The sequence below is a fragment of the Lactuca serriola genome, chromosome 7, assembly GCF_051521515.1.
Source record: "Lactuca serriola cultivar US96UC23 chromosome 7, Lser_US96UC23_V15, whole genome shotgun sequence".
Classification (NCBI taxonomy): domain Eukaryota; kingdom Viridiplantae; phylum Streptophyta; class Magnoliopsida; order Asterales; family Asteraceae; genus Lactuca; species Lactuca serriola.
The window spans coordinates 5987124-6009251 of NC_136414.1; the positions used below are offsets into that span (position 1 = coordinate 5987124).

The 22128-nt window shown below is 31.5% G+C and overlaps 1 protein-coding gene across 2 annotated transcripts; it reads right to left on the reverse strand.

Annotated features, from left to right (window-relative positions):
- Positions 1–14186: 14186 nt before the first annotated feature.
- Positions 14187–21859, reverse strand: LOC145062857 (acyl-CoA hydrolase 2-like). Of its 2 annotated transcripts, XM_079010446.1 has the most exons (17): positions 21721–21859; positions 21520–21612; positions 20529–20596; positions 20086–20167; positions 19852–19898; positions 19647–19772; positions 19402–19479; positions 18706–18793; positions 18474–18586; positions 18337–18399; positions 18204–18259; positions 18008–18112; positions 16953–17009; positions 16755–16856; positions 15384–15432; positions 15212–15280; positions 14187–14405 (listed from the first exon to the last, which is right to left on the reverse strand). In XM_079010446.1, exons 1-17 carry the CDS (start codon positions 21737–21739, stop codon positions 14328–14330), a joined length of 1293 nt encoding a protein of 430 aa, XP_078866572.1. In that variant the 5' UTR covers positions 21740–21859; the 3' UTR covers positions 14187–14327. The 2 variants fall into 2 exon arrangements, with proteins under 2 accessions (XP_078866572.1, XP_078866571.1); XM_079010445.1 differs by lacking the exons at positions 14187–14405; positions 15212–15280; positions 15384–15432 and adding an exon at positions 16113–16500.
- Between the last annotated feature and the right edge of the window lie 269 nt (positions 21860–22128).

Below are 22128 nucleotides of genomic sequence, written 5' to 3' on the forward strand. Positions count from 1 at the left end.
TAATGGAATTGATTGTCTTACGTTAGTAGAGGATTCCTTTTATTGAAACTTCATAAAAGAAGACCCACCTAATTTTTATAATTTACCTAACATTTCTATAGAAATTTTATAGTGATCTACTTTACAAAAAAAAAAAAAAAAAAAAAAAAAATTAGGATCTACCTTACCAATAAAATCTTTAAATTTGTACAGACAATTTTCTATAGAAAAATTAGTGAATTGCGTAGTTTTCAATCTAGACTTGCCACTAAATATAATCAGGTCATTTAATAAAAAAAACGGGTTAAACAAATCTAAAGGATCAACATTTATCCAAAGTATATCTACTCTAATAAATCAAGATCATTTTGTCACATGTCACTTTCTCATTAGTTTTGACACATGTCATTTTATGGTATTTTCTTAATAAATAGTATTTACATATCAATTTATGGTTTTTTTTATGTCTTTTTTAATTTTTATAAATTAAAATGTCACATAATACTAATATTTATATACGTAAAATATTAAATATAATGAATGTAATAATAAATGACAAAGATTGTCTATTAATTTATGGTAATTTGAATTCATAAATCCATTTCCTAATAAGTTATGATTTTTTGTTTGTTTTAGATAGATGATAACCTTTTTTGGTTAATAAATTATAATCTAGACCCTTCAATATTATTTTTTAAAACATGTTCAAAGAAAAAATAGTTAGAAATGTTTGACTTTCTATTATTTATTTGATTTTTTATTATTGGTATAAAAACTATTCTTAAAACGAGTTTTTAACTTTTTATTTAAAAGAATAGTTTATCAATAGCTATTTTTTTGCAATTTTTTGATACTTGTTTTCCTTGGACATAGTTTTCTTTTTTAAAATTTTAGCGGTAAATCAAAATATTTATATAAGAATATCAAGCCAAGATGAGCTTTTATAAAATTTATCGTTTTCAAAGAAGAAATTCTAAAATAACAACTCTTCATAATAGATATTACAGAATGACCATATTTTTAATAAATGTCACAAACTACCATAAAATATGAAATTTTATAAAACTTAAAAGTTAAAACTCTATATAGATTTTCGAGTTTAATATATATCTACCCTAATATATAATTTTTTTTTGTCATTTGTTACATTCTTATTCATTTTGTCACATGACATTTTGTGGTTATTTTAAATTAAATTTTTTTCACATGATATTTTATATATTAATCAACATATGTAGTATATGGGTCTCACACCTAATGTTTAATAGAATTCATATCATAGATCATGTTATGCAGAATTGCCAAATTCAACTTGTGATGGTCGAATAATTTTAATTATTTTATGAACCCCATTAGTTTGTTTCTTTAGAATCGCATAAGCGGTGGTTAACGAATAATTATTGTGGTGAAATTTTCATGCAATCAATCAAATTTACTAAATCCAAGTAACTTCAGTTTCATGAATGGAAATGTTTTCTCCTCATGTTCTTTATTTGAAGATCAATATAGTGGTGCACAATATAAGATCGTCTCTAAACTCAGGGCCGGCCAAAGCCCAGGGCGAGCTGGGCCATGGCCCAAAGCAACATGTTTTAAAGGGGCATCAGATTTCAAAGGTCTATTATGGGTAGCATGCTATTTGGGCCAAAACTCTTATCAACCACCACTAAAATTGATGGTTTGGAACACAAAAAGGGGAAACTAAATGATCTGAAACCTAATTTGGCAGCAATTGCAAATTAATTTACACTTCTGACTTCTTGGTCTCCTAAACATCACGCCTAAAAAGCTGAAGAAGATGAAGCGTCTGATCATTGAATCAGGGAAGACGACTCAAATAAGTTCTCTTTAATATCTACTTTTATACTTATGGAAGTTTGTTAGGGGTGTCAGACCCAACAAATAAAGGGGTACGATATACTCCTAAGTAACACTACTCTATTGCACTCAAAAGTAGTACAAGGCAAGTAGGGTCGATCCACAGAGACATGGGACTATCAGTCTATACCCTTTTTGCGTAAGGTACTTGTTCACAAAAGATGAAAGAAGAACGGGGGGGGGGGGGGGGGGGGGGGGGTTGATTGCAATGATTAGACAAATAAAGTAAAATCACAAGTAATTGGCTGAATGAGTAAATTAAATTCAGATATTATAAAGACTCCAACTTCATGTATGACAGTTCAACAATGTGAATCCAAGATGACAAGACCTTTGTTTCATTCTATCTAAGTTGGTACTTGAAAGTGTTAACAAGCTCTAACACTTTCCATTCACCACAATAATTAACCAAAACAAGCTCTTTGATTAATCCTAACCTTACTAACCTAATCTAAACAAGCTCTTAGAATTAGATTGAAAGATTGCATGAAGCTTTATGTGAATGTTCCCAACAACACCCAATACTCCTCATAAGCTCGGGAGTGTAAAAGTGTATGAATAAGATTTACACTAAATTCATTCAATAGATGTCAATTTAATGCTTGTTACTTGTTCAATTTCACAAAACAATTACGGATTTTGTAAAAGAGATAACTGGAATGACCTAACCCTAATTCAAATGGCCAATAAGAATCACAATTAGAATCAAACATTCGATTAAAGCAAAATCAAATTCATTAGATAGAAATTAAGAACAAACATCAAGTCATATGATTAGATTCACAACTAGAAAGTCAAAACATGAGTATTAAGAACAAACATCAAGTCATATGATTAGATTCACAACTAGAAAGTCAAAACATGAGTTGGAGAAATTAGAGTTCTAGCCACACATGACTAGAACAAAACCAGAAATCTAGAAGATGAAATCAAGAATTAAAATGCTTACAAATACGAAATCAAAATGTTTCCAAATGCTTAACGGACAATCCTTGCTAAAAACTTCAACTCCTTCTCCTCAAAAATGATTTTTCTCTGCTCTGCTTCCCCCAAAAATGACCTCATTCACGAAATAAGAAAAGAGTAAAAACTGCCAAAAAAACAGTTTTTAAGTCGAACACGCCCCGTGTCGAAATAGAGCAAATCAACACGGGTCGTGTTGAGTGTAAGTACGATGCTCAAAAATGCCCAAATAGCCCAACACGCCCCGTGTCCATATAGGCTAAATGAACACGAGTCGTGTTCATCGAAGTCAGAAGATAAGTGTTTGATAGCCAAACACGCCCCGTGTTTGTTTCCAATGCAAACCTAGCACGCCCCGTGTTGCCCTCTGGATGCTCGTCCAAACTTGATTTTTCTAATTCTTCCGATTCTCTCCCAATCATCCCGCAATCTTCATCAACGCTCCCTAGCACCTCCAAAAGCGCGCTCCAACCTCCGGTTCACCTGAAAATGACATGAAAGAGTGCAAATAAGGTCGTTCAAGAAATTAACCTAGATATGATGAAATGCAATAAAAGTAAAGAACAATTATGCTAAAAACATAAATAAAAAGGGCTAAAAGTTGTGCAAAAAGGGTGCACAAAATGCACCTAACAAAGTTATTGTTAATTAGGCAGTTCTTTCCTTCCTTTTCAAAAATCTCATTGCGAATTTGAATTGAATCAGTCATTCTTCTCCTTGGAAATCTGATAGTTTTCTCCTACAGTTGGCGACATTCTCGCATAAAGTGAATTGGTAAAATTTCAAAGGGTCGAACTGTTGAATTTTTCTCCTAAAGTCTCTGGTAAGTATTTCTCTTACAACCAATGTAAACTGCTGAAGATTCCAGAATCTGATAGTAATTAAAGTTTCTAAAAGTTTATGTCTTATATAAGTTTAACTGTTAGTGTAATTGTCCAACCAAGGCTGACATTTGATGGTTGGGGCAATATCCTTATAGACTTTCTATTTGATGCAAAATAAGCCTCTGAAGCATTGGTGCACATTCAAGTATGTGCCACCAACAGGAAAACTAATGGTAGTATTACCTATGAAATAACCTGTAGTGTCTTTATATACACCTTTTTTTAGACTGTTATAATGATGGCTCCCATGTTTTTTTATACATCCTCTTGAATTTTGTATCAAGACCAGATAAAACTAACCAGATGCAGTCAACAAATAGAATTAAACATGGTTTACACATTCTAATGTTTTAAGGCTTTTAGATGAGTAAATACTTCAAAGATCTTTACTTTAATTGTTTTATTTTCTGTTCAGGACATGGAACATTTTTCATTTCTTCAACAAACCAAAGAGCAAAACTTCTTATTTTTGGATTAGAGCCAAAAATTTCAGATTTAAACAATATTTTTTTTTTAGTGCCAGGCGAGTAGCAACCAGAAGAGCGAGAAAGAAAACAACAAGTTTTGAACAAAAGTATTTCAAGTATTAAAGATTTTTTTTGTGAAGTTCTAAGTACAAGATTAGAAATGTATTTTAGTATTTTTTTCTCAAGTGTTTTCTAAATTTTCATAGGAATTCAGTTAAATGTAATTTTATGTTGAAACAGTGAACTAACATGAATTGAATTCCATTTCCATCCAATTCTTATAAACTCTGTGTGAAATAGAAGCTTCTCTAATCTTTTCTTTATTTATGATGTTTTATATGGGTTTGATTTGATTATATGGGCATGATTAAGCCTTCTCGCCCGGGGCATGAAAATCCTATGGATCGGCCCTGTCTAAACTCCTCGGCTTGGTTGGGTGATAGAAAATGTTGCTAGTTGTGAACAAGCTACATTTTAATATTTTATGGTCCGTTAATAGTAAATGAAGAGGAAGAATAACTAATTTTTTTAAAATCAACTTTGAAAAGACGTATATGCTTCATGGGATTTCATGGAGTATGCTATGCAATTCATGGGTTTTGGAGGCAAGTGGTCGGTGTTGATTCGGTATTGTTTGACATCGGCTGGATGCTCGATTTTAGTAAACCACTGTCCTTTCCTTTCGATGAGTTTCAACTTTATCGGGAAGGAATAATGATAAACCTTATATATGCTACTTATTTATCTATTATCTAGTTTTTATATGAAAAATGAAAAACTTGAAAAAAGGAAAATACAAAATATGAAACATGAAACTTGGAAATATCTAAAAGTTATCAGATCAACTGAGACTAGTATACAAATATGAGACTCGAGAACACGAAATATGAAGAGTCGAGAAATGAAATATGAAAGAATAGAATATGTCAATACTATATTATAGGTTGTTTTTAAGGGTGGATGGAGTCAATATTTTTTTCTAGCGTGTCCACGACAGTACCACCGATACCGCCTGCTGCACGGATCCGAAGAGGTGTGCTATCGTCAAATGAGATTCCTCACTGATTACATAACCCACTTTTCAACCCTCTCTTTCTCTTCTATGTACTTATACATCATGCATTAATACTTGTAATTAAATGTATGGGTTTGAAGAGATGAATTTTCATGTGTTGTTGGCTGGGAGAGAAAAAATTGAAAGGAGACATAAATATTAATATGTCGCCAAGGTGGCATGTGGTTTGGAAGAGATAAACTCTTTCACCCTAAGCTTTAAGGTGTGTTAGACTCTAGGGTATGTAGCGGGATATGTGAGCGGGAAGCTTACCCGTACCTCGAAAAACAATACCGAGGGTAAGGGAATATGTGTGTGGGAACAGAGTGAGGGGAGGCTTCCCCGCCTCTTCTCTCTTGTTGTGATTGGCCTTTTTTTGTTTTTCTTATTTAAACAGACTGAAATAGAGAATATATATATATATATATATATATATATATATATATATATATATATATATATATATGGGTATGATCAAATGAGAACACCTAAAAGGTTGAGAACGCGAGAACAGATATGGACCATCTAATTTTTAAGATATGTGGCTATTATTAATTGTTAATTTTCTAATTATTAATACATTTAACTTTTAAATTTTAAATTAAAGAAAATTATAAAGGCTATTAAAGTAAATAAGCATTACCCTAATTTTGTAAACTCGTATAATTACTCTTTGCCTCTCTTGACCTAATCGCCATGTGTAAATCGGTAGTCTTTTTCCCCAATTGCCCATGATAAACGAATGCAGACTCAAAACTACTCGTGAAACACAACATGAGTTCTGAATCCAAAATGCAATTAACTCCGAGCAGACCTTCGTTCCGAGCACACAGTTACGAATGTTAGGCACTCAACATCTCATTCTGATTTTGAGCCGACAAGAACCCGATTCCGAGTACAATTGAACATCCCAACAGTGAATAGTTGGTTCCGAATCTGATCTTAACTTTGGTGTTCGTGGAAAAAATGAGTCTAAGCCCAAATTATCAAGCTCCGATCGTTCTCAGGTGAAATAGTTTTCAATCCCAATTTCATTTGTTCCGAACATCACACTCCCGATTGCGAATCTATGTCAATACCTGAATCCAAGCTTTCCAAACATAGGCTCGATTCCGATTGCAAATATGAGTTACGATTCCGAGACCTCGTTTCTGATTACATTCACAGGTGAGACATTGGAACCAAAAAGTCCACAAATCCAATTTTAACTTTTTAATTGACCATCCCGATTCCAAGTCAGTCGACAATATACTCCATAAAGTCAGTCGAAGAGAAGAAGAAAAGAGAATGGAAGCAACGGGATGTGGGGTCTGCCATTGGTTTATGGTGACAAAGCCCCGATATTGGGTTGTTTGGTGATCGAGAAGGGCAACAACGATTCAAAAATAGGTAAGGGTTCCTTTTTTTTGTTCTTGTTTGATTTGGAAGAACTCGATAGGCTCAAGTGGGTCTTTGAAGGCTCAAGTGGCAACCCTTACAATTGATGGAAGAGATAGCCACACAAAGTTGTAATCAAATTCATGGTAAAAGGTTGTGCACATAAGCTGTTTGATGATATGCGTGGGAGGGGTATTCATTTATGAATAAGGGTATTCATTTGTTAATAACAATGTATTCATTTGTAAATAGCAGTGTAATCATGTGTGAATGAGTGTATTTTATTTATGATTAGAGGTATTGTTTTACTCATTTGTGTATACCAGGGTATTCATTTCTTAATAACAATCTATTCATTTGTAAATAGCAATGTAATCATGTGTGAATAAGTGTACTTATTTATGATTAAATGTATTATTTTATGAAGAAATGATAATTTTTACACCCCTTTTATTTTCAGTTGATTAAAAGAAAGGAAGTGGATTACTTGTAAATTGATATGTATTTATTTGTGATTGCAGTAGTATTAGTTTTTTTGAAAAAAAAAATCGTTTATGAATACAAATGTATTTATTTGGGGTTGGATTTTTATTATTTTTTTTGAAAAAAAAAACGTGAAATATGAGAAAAAAAATTTAAGATAAAAAAATTAATTTTTTTTAGATTTAATTTTTTTTTGATAAAAATGTTTTTTATATTTCATTAATAAGAAAAATAAAAAATCAAATATCTCCTTTTTTGGTAACTAGTCCTAAATTTAATGGAATTTGATTGATTTTATTTTATTTTAATTTAATTAAAATATGCAATTACTTATATGCCCTTATATATTGATTGGTCCAGAACTGTTCTCGCGTTCTCAACCTTTTAGGTGTTCTCATTTGATCATTTTCCTATATATATATATATATATATATATATATATATATATATATATATATATATATATATATATATATATATATATATATATATAACATCTCGATTTCAAGGTATTTAACATTTTGAACCTTGCCATGAGAATTGTTTGCAAATTTGTCACAAATGGGACTAAAATGAAAATTCATACTTAATTAGGTACGTTGGGCGTACATGGACTTACTTAGGTACATTGAGCATACATCTGGTATGCTGGGAGTACGTGGTCAAGGGTCAAACCCTAATGTTTAGGGTTTGGACCCTATTTAAACATCCTTAACTCTCAATACCCCTTTCACTCATCAACCACCAACCCCATCTTCGACCCTTACAACCCCTAATCCATTTTGAGAGCATCTTTGAGCCATTAGTGTGTGTTTTGGTGATCTTGAAGGAGGAAGAAAGAAAAGGACACCATCTTAGAAGAGTAGAGCACTTTGGATCCAGAATCACATCATTGTTTGGTACCATTTGGAGGTAAAAAGCTCTGATCTTATTGAAGTTTTGTTTAGATCAGAATTAGCTATGGATTTGTTTTCTTTTTGGTCTCATAAGCTTGGTATCATGAGTATGGGTTATTGTAATTCATATGATTTGTCCTTCCAGACATTTTGGAGTGTTTAGAATCATAAAAATATAATCTTGGACCTTAGTTTCCTTCCATGCATGAACTAGGATGTCTTGATGAGTTAAGAAGTTAGGTTTTTTTGGTATTAGGCACTTAATAGCCATGCAAGACCATAAAGTTGGAAACTTTATGGTTAAGGACGTCATTTGAGGACTAGATATGGGTTTTAGACAAAAGAGCTTAAGGATTAAGCTCTTAATAGAAGGAAAACATGGTAGCAGCGTACGCTGGGTGTACCTATGGTACGCTGCTCGTATGAGGTCAAACATCTCGTTTTTGGTCACGACTCAAGTACGCTAACCATACAAGCTGAGTAGCTGAGTTGACTCGGCTGACTTTTTGACTTTGACCAGGATTTGACCTAAGGGTATTTTGATTTGTAATTGAGATTTGTTACTATTTGATGAATAGATGACTGGTATAGCTGATTATTTGTTCGGAGTGAGAGTTGAGTTTTCCTCACTATACTTATGGGACGAAGGCACCAGGCCGACCCACTAGATTATGTATCCTAGTATAGAGGATATTGTTATGTTGTAGTGATTTGTTAAATATGTGTCCAGATATATAGGATGTTTTTATGAAGTAGTGATCTGTAGGTCTGCATGTTTGTCTGTTGAATGGTTATATGATTATCTGTTTGTTGGATATATGATATTTTTATGTATATGTTGACATGGTATGTTGGGGTTGAGGCTGTACTGCTTTGTTCTGCCAGTCAACAAATTTGGGCAAGCCAATCGAAAGGTTGTGGGCCGGGGCATTCCAAATGGAAGGTTGTGGGCTAGGGGTAACCCAACCAGGAGGTTGTGGACCCAGTATGTATTGGGTAAGCCAACCAAAAGGTTGTGGACCGGCGCATTCCAACCGTAAGGTTGTGGACTTGGGGTAATCCACCCAGGAGGTTGTAGAACCAGTATCTAATTGATTATATGTTTGTATGGTAGTACTTTGGGGGAACTCGCTAAGCTTTGGCTTACGGTTTCAGTTTATTGTTTCAGGTGCTTCAGATGATCGTGACAAGGCGAAGACGTGATCATGCACATCCTTCGGATTTTATGTTATTTGGATTTTAGGATACTTTGATTATTGACTATCACTTTTGAAACAATTATGGTAATTGGGTTGTTTATGGAAAATAAAAATTTTACTCTGATTTTTGGGATGTTACTATATATATATATATATATATATATATATATATATATATATATATATATATGTGTGTGTGTGTGTGTGTTTATGTTTATTTTTTTTTCTTCTTTTTACAATGACTACTATTCAATTTTGATTTTTTTTTAAATCCATCACCCTATAAATATCAAACCGACCAAACTTAATTTTTACATCTTTTTTCTACATATTCTCTTAATAAAACCACAACCCAATGTCGTCATCTTCGTCCTCCGATTTGACGGTTCAAGAAGAGACATTATTTGTTGGGTCACAGTCATTTGAAATGAGAATGTTTCAACACATAATGTATGCATGAATCATATTACATAATATGATTTTTGAAGACGAAGGAAGAACGATATTACATTATATTATTTTTGAAGATGATGGAAGAACGATATGTCGATACAACGAAAACAAAGTTTTGCCAAATGTTGAAGGAGTAGCCATTAGTATGCAAGAGTATAGGGCAAATAGAAAAGAAGGACATGATCACGACATTCATCACGTCCTTCGTGCGGATTTGGTGGAGCACATTTATAAGGCTCACATACAGCCCCACATAGATTATTGACACGATGATTTGTTTGACGAATCAGATGAAAAATCAGATATATTCGTCGAGTGTGACGATGACGAGGACGACGATTCCGAGTGATGTATTTTTTTTTAAAATTCGGATATTATGTAGTTTTAGTTATGTTTTATAGGTCGTTTTAAAAAACAATAATAAAATCCAGATTGTGTTTTTTCATTATTTGTTGTTTTCTAGGTTTTTTTTTTAAACTTGAATGTTTTTTATGTATCTTTTTTATGTAATTTTTATTTATAGTAATGAAGTATTTTAATTTTAATTAATTTTGTGTTTATTAATCATATTTAAGAAGTTATATTTATTTTTTTAATTACAAATCTTAAAAATCAATTATTTTTATTTAAAAAAAAAAGTTAAAGTGAACTATAATGAAATATGACAATTTCCTGCATTTTGGTGAGTGACAAAAAAGTAAGTGATGAAAAGTAAGATGATTTGTGACCATACTCTCTACTCTTACACTTAGACCGATGGGTGTGATATCATATATTACCACATTTTTAGTCTAAACGTCACATCTTTTTAGTCTGCCATATTAACGTCACATCTTTTTCCTATCACTTTCCTCTCACCCCCTCAAAACTAATAGGAGTAGTAACACACCTTACCATATTTTTTTTTCTTTTTTTTTAAAAATGTAATTTATTAATTACATAAATATTTAAAATACATATTTATAAAAATAAAAGAGGAATATTCCATTAATTTAATTAAAAATGATTAATTAGCTAAAAACAATAATTAAATTAAAACACAACAAAATAAGACTAATTGTAATATTTTTTTTTCATAATTTCCGTTCTAGCCCTCAAAATCATATCGAGCTCGTTTCTGGTGACATGACCGATGTTTTTTGTTAAAAAATTTATATCGCGACTTCTTTGTATTTCTTATCGCGACTTCTTTGCATCTCATCTTGAACTTTCTTTTTTCTCTTCCAGTTTCTCATTTTCAAAATTCAAATAAGAAATTTTCAAACTACTAGCGACCTTTTGAATGTCATCTTCTCTCGGCTTCCCGAAATGTATTCAGAGAGAGGGAAAATACTTTGTAACATGGTTGGGCTAAGGGGTTGCATCATATAATGTTATTGTAGTATTTGTTGGTTTTTATCCGGGCGAAATCATAGATGGATCAAATTGCAGTCGGTAAACAAACAGATCCAAAGAACGAACCTTTGCACGCAATTTGGTTCGAGCGGTAAACTGAGGGTTGTTTGGATTTATTTTTGAAATGAAAAGATTTGAGGTTTTGTATTAATTGAAAGTGTTGTTTGTGTGAAATATATGATATAGAATATAATATTTATAGTGTTAATTTAACGAAACAAAAAAAATTAAAACTGAAAAAATTCAAAAAAATCAAAAACTAGTCGTTTAACGACAACATTCCAATTGTCAAAAAAAAAAAGTGGTGATAAACTTATTTGATGCGGTGGCCTTACGGCAGTACACCCCGGTAGGTGTCGTGTTCACTGCACCACTACAGTGACATATCATCACCGCAAGGGTGTGGTATCCGCCCACACCTATCAGTCTCAGTAGATGGGGGAAATGGTCCAAAAAGGCCTTATAGTTATTAGAACTAAATAAATAAATAAAAACCTATTAAAACCGGGTCTGTACAAAACACATATTTTAACCAGTCGACTTAGAAATTAGGTAATCGTGTATTAATTTACCGGGTCTTACTGGGCTCGTAATGCGAGCAATCTTTTAACTGGGCGTGAGCCCGCCCTAAGCCCAAATCTGTTTGAGCAATGGACATTGGTGAGCGAGTGTAACTTACAGAACGGTAAGTTTGGACATTTGGTTTAACTTCTGCTATTAGTCCATAATTGCTTTCAAGTACATAAATCCTCCTTAATAAATGAAGGTTTTTTTGCCACGTGTCAATCTCTCATGAGTTTTGACACTTGTCATTTTGTGGTATTTTTGAAATAAATATTATCCACTTGTCAATTTTTGGTTTGTTTCAATTTTTAAAATTAAAGTCATATACTATACATGTAAAGTATTAAATATCATATATATGATATGATATTAAATTGCAATAAATACGTTTATTCATTTCTTACTTTAGAGTTGTACATTAAAAATATTTTCTATTTACACTTTAATTTAATGTTTAAATTTTTTTTAAATCAATCCGTGTAATACACGGGCCTCACACCTAGTAAACAATAAAGGAAGTCTTATCAAATATAAATATATATCGATAACCAATAGTTCACAAGTTCGCTTAAATTTGAGGTAAATAAAGCAAAAAAACGTGCTGTTCTTGAAAAGTTGTGGAGTAGATCAGCCATCTAGCATTCTAGCCGATAAGTTTATATGCAGCGACTTTTTTTTAACTTCAAGCCAACTCAACTCTTATTGGGCCTAAAGCTTTTGTTTATGGCCAAGGCAACAAATTTATCATTTTTACTTTTATAGAATTTTTGGTGGGGACATTACTAGGAATGAGATATTTAAAAAAAATCAAGTTTTTGTTTTGCAAAAATAATTTTTTGTTTAAAATGGATCATTGTGGACATTTGGGACCAACTTTAGTCAAATTAAAAATACCTTTTTTACCAAAAAAAAGTACTTTTCGGATTGAAATTCCAGATTAATACCCGTATTCCAAATTATTAAAAAAAAATGTTATTCAGAAATTTTAAGAACAAATCTGAAATCCAATGAAAAAAATCTGCAAGTTCAAGAAAATACTCCATGTTTTACTGCAATCTAACAAAAAAAATAGAAAACTAGAAGTAGATACAATGGAAGAGCTTAGAAAGTGACATTTCATTGAAAACGGCTATATTAGACACTTCAAAATGATCATTTCGGACATATGTAGAGTTTTTTGATAAATATTTGATGCAAATGAGAAGAAAAAAAACACACATCATATATTTTGACAAATCTGAAGTATCTTATTCCCAACAAAAAGTCGAAAATATCATTTGTTAAAATGCAAGAAAAATATTAAAAAAAAAAATAAATAAATAAGAAAATAAAAAAATAAAAAAAAAAACTAGTCAGTTTTGTTAATATCCCTTTTGGTGCCTACTTATTTATGTATTTTAGGAAAATCAAATGAAACCATTGATATATGATTATCATTATCTCAAGAAATTGTTAATTAGGCTACTCCCATCGGGAGGGAGGTTTTGACGAGCCGCTCACTGAATTTTTAAGAAAGAAAAAATTATAATTGATTTTTTTTTGTGGCCTAGGCCACGGGAGCAACCAAGCTCACCAAAGATCGTGCCCACTTTTCTTATCATTTTTTTTTTTACATGTGTCCATCTTTGAAGTGGTTATTTAATATATTTTTTTAGATAAAACATATTATTTTTAAACTAACAAATATTATCTTAATAAAAAAAATATATAAAAAATTACTAAAATATGTAATTGTTGTCCAGTAAACGTATTTCATATCCCATTCCAATTCTTTATATCTAAATCCTTTTTATTTAATTTTATATTTAAATTAATTATTTATTTGTTTTGAAATAAAATATTTAGATTTAATATTTCTATTAGTTTTTAGTAAAATAAAAACAAACATAGATTATATTTATTAAATAAAAAATAGGTTTGGGTTGGGTTGGGTTGCTAATGAGTATGAATAATTGGATTGGATTAGATAGCATAGATCGAAGAGAAAGAAATTAGTTTTTATAGAAAAATTGAGTTGGATTGAATTGCTACTGGGGTAGCTTTAGAATTGCTTTTAGTTTTCTGTTTACCAAACTCAGTATAAGCATTAAGGATTTGAGCTTTAGAATTGCTTTTAGTTTTCTGTTTACCAAACTCAGTATAAGCATTAAGGATTTGATTCCTCTCAAAACATATACTATAAAATATTTTTGCATCTATATATTACGCATGACAAACATAAACAATGAAAACGGATCTAGCATTAAAAATGATCATTATTGTAATATAGTATAGTGACATACTTTTGGTTTGGATTTATCTAATTTAAACCGCTTAGGTAAAAAGTAAAAACAATCCAACATTCTTTAACGTCTCATCAACATTTTAATTAAATATAAATTACTAATTAAATTCAAAATATGTTAGTTAAAGTACCGATGAGATGAGATAAACACTGGTTTATTCCATAGACTTTTTATACCATACACAAACATATGTATGTAGTTTTACTTTTATTTATTACATAGTTCGATGAAAATTATAAGTGTATTTGTTTAGAAAAATATAAATTAAATCAAAATACTATTTATAAAACATAAGAGTCAAAAAAAATATTTAAAAAAAAACAATACACACTTTAACAAGAATTTAAAACTCATATCGAATATATCATGTTCGATTAAATCAATATAACTATTGGTATTAAATACTAAGATTTTTTTTTTTGATTCATAAAAGAAACGTATAGTATCACTTTACAGCTTGGAAACAGCAGGGGAAGGTGGTTTTCGGACTTTCCTTATCAAGCCCTCTTGAGTTACAGATGCAACAAGCTAGTAATAAAAAGCAAGTCAGCTTTCCTCATTAAGTCCTAGCTTTTTACATTTCCCCAAAATGTATCAAATATTTTATAAACATCATTTATTCATTTATTAGGACAACACTTTGTTTAAAGCACCCATGTTATCCTTGAGATGAACCAATCATGACTGTCTTATTGGTAATTTATCTGACTTTAAATTATGACTTAATTTTTATTAAAAAACCTAAACACACCACCAATGTTGTGATAATTGTCATATACTTTTAATGAAACATTGAATTGGGTCAGGTTGCTAATAAAGTCGACTATCTTCAGCAACAATCCAATTAAACCCAACTCAACCATTTATTAAAATATTAATTTCTTTCTCATCCACATAAACAACCCAACCAGTTCTATTTTTATTATTTTATAAACAATCCAACCTTTTATTATAAAATGTTATTATTTGGGCTCAGTTTTTATTATGTTTAAGATCATAAAAGATATAAGCAGTTTACATTTAAATAGAAAACGAAATAAACATATTATTATTGTTTCATCAAAATATATTTCTTTTTCTGTTAATAATTTTTTTGTCATTATTGGTGAACTTTTCACCAAAAACTGAAATGGTTGGGTTACTTGTGTGTGATTGTGAATGAGAGAGAAGATAGTTCTTTTATATTTTTTTAATATAATAAAAGACTGTTCTGGTTAGCTAGGATATAAATAGATTTCTTTTATGTAATAAGTTTTTTTTATTTTTATGATTGGGGTGAGTCATAAAGATGTGTTAGCTAGGATGATAGTGATAGTGGGGGGGCATACGCATACCTCTCCTTTTCTGTTGAACATTTGGCCACTCACGAATCCACGTGCATTGTATGCAGTTGGACTCGATATCTGTAAAACCAAAACCAAACCCAAACAAGGAGTCATGTTTCATATCAAAAGAGTCAAAGAGTAATTTAATAAAAACAAGACCTGACTACTTTTTGGCACTTACCACAAACAACAACCACTCGTCAGCTCTAAAAGGCCGGTGAAACCACATCCTTATTTAAAACAAAAAAAAGTTATCAAGAGAGGTTCGTTATCATTAAGGGTTTATTTTATGTCATGTTTAGGTAACCAACGTTTGTCCAATTTTCTCTTTAGATCATGAAAGTTGTAATTGTGGTCTGTGTCCCCTTAAACTATACCTTTTGTATCTCTATTATTTATACCATCGTAACATGCTATTGCAGGTTTACTTTAAGCGGTTGCCTTGCCTACATGGAATCCACCCTGGACAAATTTTGATCAGACTATGTCTATGTGGCGCTAAATTAGTACTTTTGACTTATTTTTCAGTTTTTTATAACTTATAAAGTTAGTTTTTTATATATATACTTGAATTATAGATTTTTTAAAACATAAAAGTTTTAGCAATCAAAAAAGTGATAAAAAGTTAATATTAATTTTTGAGTAAATTACATTTTTGGTCCCTGAGTTTGTACAAAAATTGCAGTTCTGGTCCCAAATAGTTTCCTTTTGCACTTTTAGTGCCTATTTTCAATTGTTGTAACGATTATGGACCCTGAGATTGTTTAAAAACTGTATTTTCAATAGTTTCCTCTGCAATTTTGGAAACTATTTGGGACCAAAACTGAAAACAAACTCAGGTACCAAAAAGGTAATTTACTATTGATTTTTAAGTTTTTAGAACTTCAAAGAGGAAGTTACATTTTTGGTCCTTGATTATAGCTGATACTAGCAGTTTTGATCCCAAAATGTTAACTTGTTATTTTGGGGAGGATCATGTAAGATTTCGGTCCATGTTCCAAGTAAAATGACTATTTTTGATCCCTGAGTATCGCTGATTTTTGCAATTTATTCATTTACTTGGAACACAGACAAAAAAAAATGTTACAAAAACCTTAACTAAGGACCAAATTTTGCAACAGAACTTCTTGGGACCAAAAATGCAAGTATCAGCTATAATCAGGAACCAAAAATATAATGTAATCAATTTTAAATTAAGTAACAAAGTCCACATAGACGTCATGTCAGCTCCACATGGACATAGTCTAATCAGAATTTGTTCAAGGTGGATGCCACATAGGCAAGGCAACCGGTTAAACCTGCAATAACAGGTCATGATGGTATTATAAATACATGACTTAAAGAGGTGATTAAACATGACATAAACCCTATTATTTAATACGAAAGCCATAATTCGTATGATTTTAACATGAAAACTTCCCAGAAAAGGAAATGATGGAATATTTCAAAAGAATAATTGTTACAATTAAAACGATTTAATTAATTGTTTGTATTTAAAGTTAAGAGTGATAAGTGATTATTTATAGGATAGTTTAAGGTGCTGGATACTTACGAGTGATCTAAGCTAACAGAAGAGGTTTTCAAGCCCTTACTGCGGTGAGGATTCAGACTGACATTTAGAAATATGAGATCTGAAGTGTATGCTGCAACACATCTACGCATAAATATAATATAATTATATATCATCTGATTATTGTCTAAATAATACTCTAATATATTTATCACCTCAACCTTATTAAAGGACTCTCACCTATGCAAAGCCTCATCATCTGAGAGTTTTCCTTTCGCTTTAAACCAGTACCTCAAACTGCAAAATAATATATAATATTTATTATTATTAGAGTAAATTACTGAAATCGTCCCTATGGTTTGGTCAAAATTGCAAGTTTGGTCCCTAACTTTTATTTTGCACTCGGATGGTCCCTATGGTTTGATTTTGTTGCGTTTTTCGTCCCTATGGTTTGGTCAAAATGCACGTTTGGTCCCTAATTTTATGTACGTAAGGGACGGAAAACGCAACAAAATCAAACCACAGGGACCATCCGAGTGCAAAAGAAAAGTTAGGGACCAAACGTACAATTTTAACCAAACCATAGGGACGATTTCAGTAATTTATTCTTATTATTATTCAAGCCTTAAATGCACCAAAATAGCAACGTATTTTCATTTATTTGTGAATTATAGCATCCTATTTTCATTTCCTTCTATTCCAGCATTGTACTTTAACCTTTTCTAATTACCACTGTAGTTTGAAAAATCTAGCCAGTTTATATAGCATCTGATTTTTCCTTCTTATTATTAGGGCATTATACTTTAAAAATTCTATCCAATTATATTATAGCAGTTTCATATTTGGATGACATTCCTATAATTGGGTAGAATTGACAAAGTACAATGTTGTGATGGGAAGAAATAAAAGGATGCTACTACAAACAAATCACAAAAGTATGTTGCTATTTCATGGAATTTTCCCATATTAAATAGTAACCATACATGAGTATGGCAACTTACAAACAAACCATTATATTCTTGGCAGTTTTGCGATTCAACCACTAATACTTCAGTTTTCCTTTCCAAATTAACAATGTTGACCATTATATTAGGTCTCAACAGTGATTTTTCAAATTAACCATTTTAACCTCTTATATCAAGTGAAAATGGATAATTTGTAGAAATGTCTAAAAGTTTTTATGGTTTGATTGGAAAAAATAAAAGTACAAGTGAAGTGGTTAAAGTGAAAATTGCGATAAAAATATAATGGTTTTTTGCGTAAATTGGCATTTATGAAATGTGGTGGAGGTGGACCTTGCAGGACGTTTATCGTAGTTGGTTGAATTGCTAGGCTCACAAAATCTTATCTCAATAGGCCAAGGAATAAACTTTGCTGTGGCAACTTTGTTTCTGTAAGTCCTGTGACAATAACACCAACAAGCATTCAATATTCATATTATACCTTCTTAGTATTTAGGGTTTAACAAAGAATGGATCTACCAATTTTTACCTGGGAAGACGAGGATCGGTAAGGCGCCTCTCACGCAAATCTTCCATTGATAAAAGCTGAAAACATCAGAGTTAATAACAAGGAAATACCAATTTTTTACTGAGTTTGTAGAAAGCAAAGGTACTTCTGATACCAGTTCTGGATCAGGGACAGCTGGCATAGAGGGTAACTGGTGATCAAACCCTACTTCTTCTTTCTGTAATAAAAATATATCGATATAACAATAAATGGGAAAGGATTTAATCAAAGTTAATTGAATATAGAAAATACCTGAAATGAAGCAATCATTGTGAACACAACATTTCCCTTTTGTATTGCATCTATCCTTCGTGTAGCAAAACTATTGCCATCGCGTACGCGATGAACATGATATATAATTGGAACTGCAATGCAAGCATACACTTATCAGACATTTCTCCCAAGTTATTCATCAAAGACAAACGAAATGACACATCATCTAATCTAATTATCCCAACAAGCTGATAAATTGAACATGGCTTACTTTCAAGATCCCCAACAAGAAGAAAGTAAACATGTAAGCTATGAACAATCTTGAGTGAATCAACAGTTTTTGATGCTGCAGCCAGCGCCTGCATATTATTCACCATTTACAAAAACCATTCCCATCAGATTTTCAGTTTCTTATAGTAAATTACATTTGGCCCCAGAGTATAGCTGATTTTTGCAATTTCGGTCCAAAAAAGTTCTCTCTCGTAATTTTGGTCCTTATTTGAGGTTCTCTCTCATAACGCTTTTGGTCCCTTTTCCAAGTAAAATGACTGTTTTTGGTCCCTTGGTAAAGCTGGTTTTTGAAATTTGGGTGAAAAAAAAATAAACTCATTTACTTGGAACAGGAACCAAAAGCTACAAAATCCTCAAATAAGGACCTAAATTGCAAGAGAAGACCTTTTGGGACCAAAAATGAAAATAATCCATACTCAGGGACCAAACATGTAATTTACTCAACTTTTTATATTATAGAGAAATCTCTACCTAAATGAATGGGAGCATTACATATACTGGTAGGAAAATATTATTGATAATGTAGGGTGTCAAAAATTGAGTAAAAAATATAGGTATTTTCTGCAATTTTCCCTAACATGATATGCATGTATATAATATAAATATACAATATAAGTATAAAACAATGTATAATCAACTGTTCCAGTTTAACCAAAAGAAAAAGTTTTACTATTACCTGTCCAATGAACTGTCCACCAAACACTTTCCCAAAACGTGGAGCATCAGGCAACGTGATCCCTTTAAAAATGTTGACCTTCATAGAAAACATCACAAATACAAGGGTTTTTTTTTTTTTTTTTTTTTTTTTTTTTTTTTTTTTTTTTTTTTTTTTTTTTTTTATTATCAACATATATAACAGGGTCAGGGATCACATGATATAGCCTGCTTTGTTTATTTTTATTTATATATTGCTTTACTTACTTCTATAGGCTCAAGATGCAATATGCTCTCTACAAGTGAACATGATTCTAGTGTTTTGTCTGCACTCCAGATTGACTTTGACTGCAACAAACTGCAATGCTCTTGGGGCAATACTAAGCAGGTCAACTGTTGCAAATAACGGGAGGGAATTAAAATAATCAAATTCAGAAAATAAAATAAGGAAAGACAGAACTATTCAAAGTACCTTAGTAAGTGCAATGACATCTGCTTGCTGTGCAGATACTGCCACACCTACAAATCAAGGTTAAATTAGTCAAATCAAGAATTATCATGAAAGGACTAGCTTTGAGTGCATTGTTGTTCCATTGAGAATTAAACTATTGTTGTTTACAGTTATTGGGAATGAAAAAAAAAAACAATAAATTATATAGCAAGCAAGAATAATGATATAATGAAAGATGAAAGATGAGATTTTCACCATTGCCAAAGTAGTCATAACGTTTAAGTTGGAACTCTGGCCTATTATGCTCATCTGCTTGGACATAGCCAGACACCTCCGCCTGCAAATTTTGAATAATCATACTAGGGAAAATTGCAGGAAATAGCAACGTGCTGTCATTGATTTGTTTACCAATGTAGGCAAATATTATACTATTTACACATAATAGCAGCATACTGACATTTCTTTACCAATAATAGGCAATATGTAACAAATATATGATGCCCATATTGGTAGCAAGATTCAATTATAGGTAAAAGATAAAGGACATTGCTATTATCGATTAGAAAAGTAAGTATGTTGCTACTATGGGTAAAAAATAAAGTACATTGCTCATATTGGTAGAGCAAGAGCAAAGTACATTGCTATACGAGGCAGTTTACTCATCATTCCGTATTATTGAATCACATGGAAAACATTACCTCGCCTTCCCATATGAAGTAGATTCCATTCCCAGCCTCTCCTTCACGAACAACATACTCGTGTGGTTCTTGAAAAGGAAACATTACAACTATTTAAGTCAATAAACATCTTTCATTTTGAGGGGCACAAAAACAACCCTAATTTCATAATTAAACTAGTCTAAGACTTTTAAGTAAATCATTTTACGATAATACTGAAAGCGTACTCCTGTATATTTATACTCTATGCAGCAACAATAACAAATTTTACTGAATCAATAAGATATTCCAAATTTTATTGTATGTTTTCTCCTGATAGTTATGTAAATTGACCAACGATACCCCAGAATTATTTAGCTTCCTTTCCATACAACCTAAGTATTCCAAATTTTATGCTTTCTTAACACTTTTCAACATTCCTAAAATTCTGATGAAGCCAAGCCACACTAAATTAAACTATTACTCTCAGTCCCATATAATTGCAAATATTTACTTGGTAACTGGCACATAGCCTAAGCATAGTGTTTTACTATTCCCCAAATATCCAATCAATGACAAAACTGAAGACTGTAATATCACCAGCATAATCTATTTGAAATGGTGCAAACTCATAAATGGGTCATTTCATCTGTACAATTTTCCAGTCTTCATGGTACATCACACATATCAAACTTTCAATGCTACTAATGGATTGGAGGTAATATGATATAGTACTTGACGAATCAACCTTAGATTTGCACAATTACATTATTCAATCCATCCATAACAGAAATAAATTATTACTTGAAATCTAACAATAATAGGCATAAATCTGAAATCTAAAACAACTCAAAACACTACTTTTCTATCAAATTACCGATCATCAAAACATCAACCGGTATCAGTCTATATAGAACTAATTTATTACTGTAATATTCAAAACCCTACTTTTCTACCAAGTAAACTGATCATCAAAACATCAAATTCACCAAAATTATATCAGTCGACAATCAAAATAGAACCAACTTATTACCGTAGTGTTTAACAGTAACAACTTGTGCGATTTTCCGGAGAGACAAGCTCGGGAGCCTCTGAAGCAACGGCACACAACCCAAAAACTCGATCACTGCTCATAAATTTCAACCATATACACCAACGAAAACAATCATCTGTCACATCAATACACATTGAAACTGCAAGGGATTAGCGACTATTGATAACGAATTCAGGTTACCTGCTTCTGTAGTGTACATGTTGAACTTTGACCACAACTTTACAATAATTCGGGAAAAAACTGTTTTTCCAGTCGTATCTAGACGGCAGATAAAGAGAGATGCTCCGAGCCTCCAAGGCAACGGCAACGCGACTATAATTTATTAGCGTCCATTTAATTTAATCACGTGTTTTCTCTTTTCCCCTTCTTTTTCTTTCAATAATTGATCTAAACGGACCCATACGGAAATATGGAACTTCTGTTACAAAGTAAAATGCTAAATTATATTCTTCGTTCCTATTAAATATGAAATAAATATGAGAATGAGTAGTCATTCGTACATAACAATTTTTTGCTATACACAACAATTCATGCATTATATAGTTGTACAATACAATATTTTAAACCAATTATTATGTATAAAGAAAA

What these genes read in the sequence shown, in the direction of transcription:
- LOC145062857 (XM_079010445.1), bottom strand. An exon ending in ACTTCATATGGGAAGGCGAG is followed by an intron (nt 20,168 to 20,528) that starts GTAATGTTTTCC and finishes CAAAATTTGCAG; the next exon opens with GCGGAGGTGTCTGGCTATGT. An exon ending in TCTTGTTGGGGATCTTGAAA is followed by an intron (nt 18,587 to 18,705) that starts GTAAGCCATGTT and finishes CTTGCATTGCAG; the next exon opens with TTCCAATTATATATCATGTT.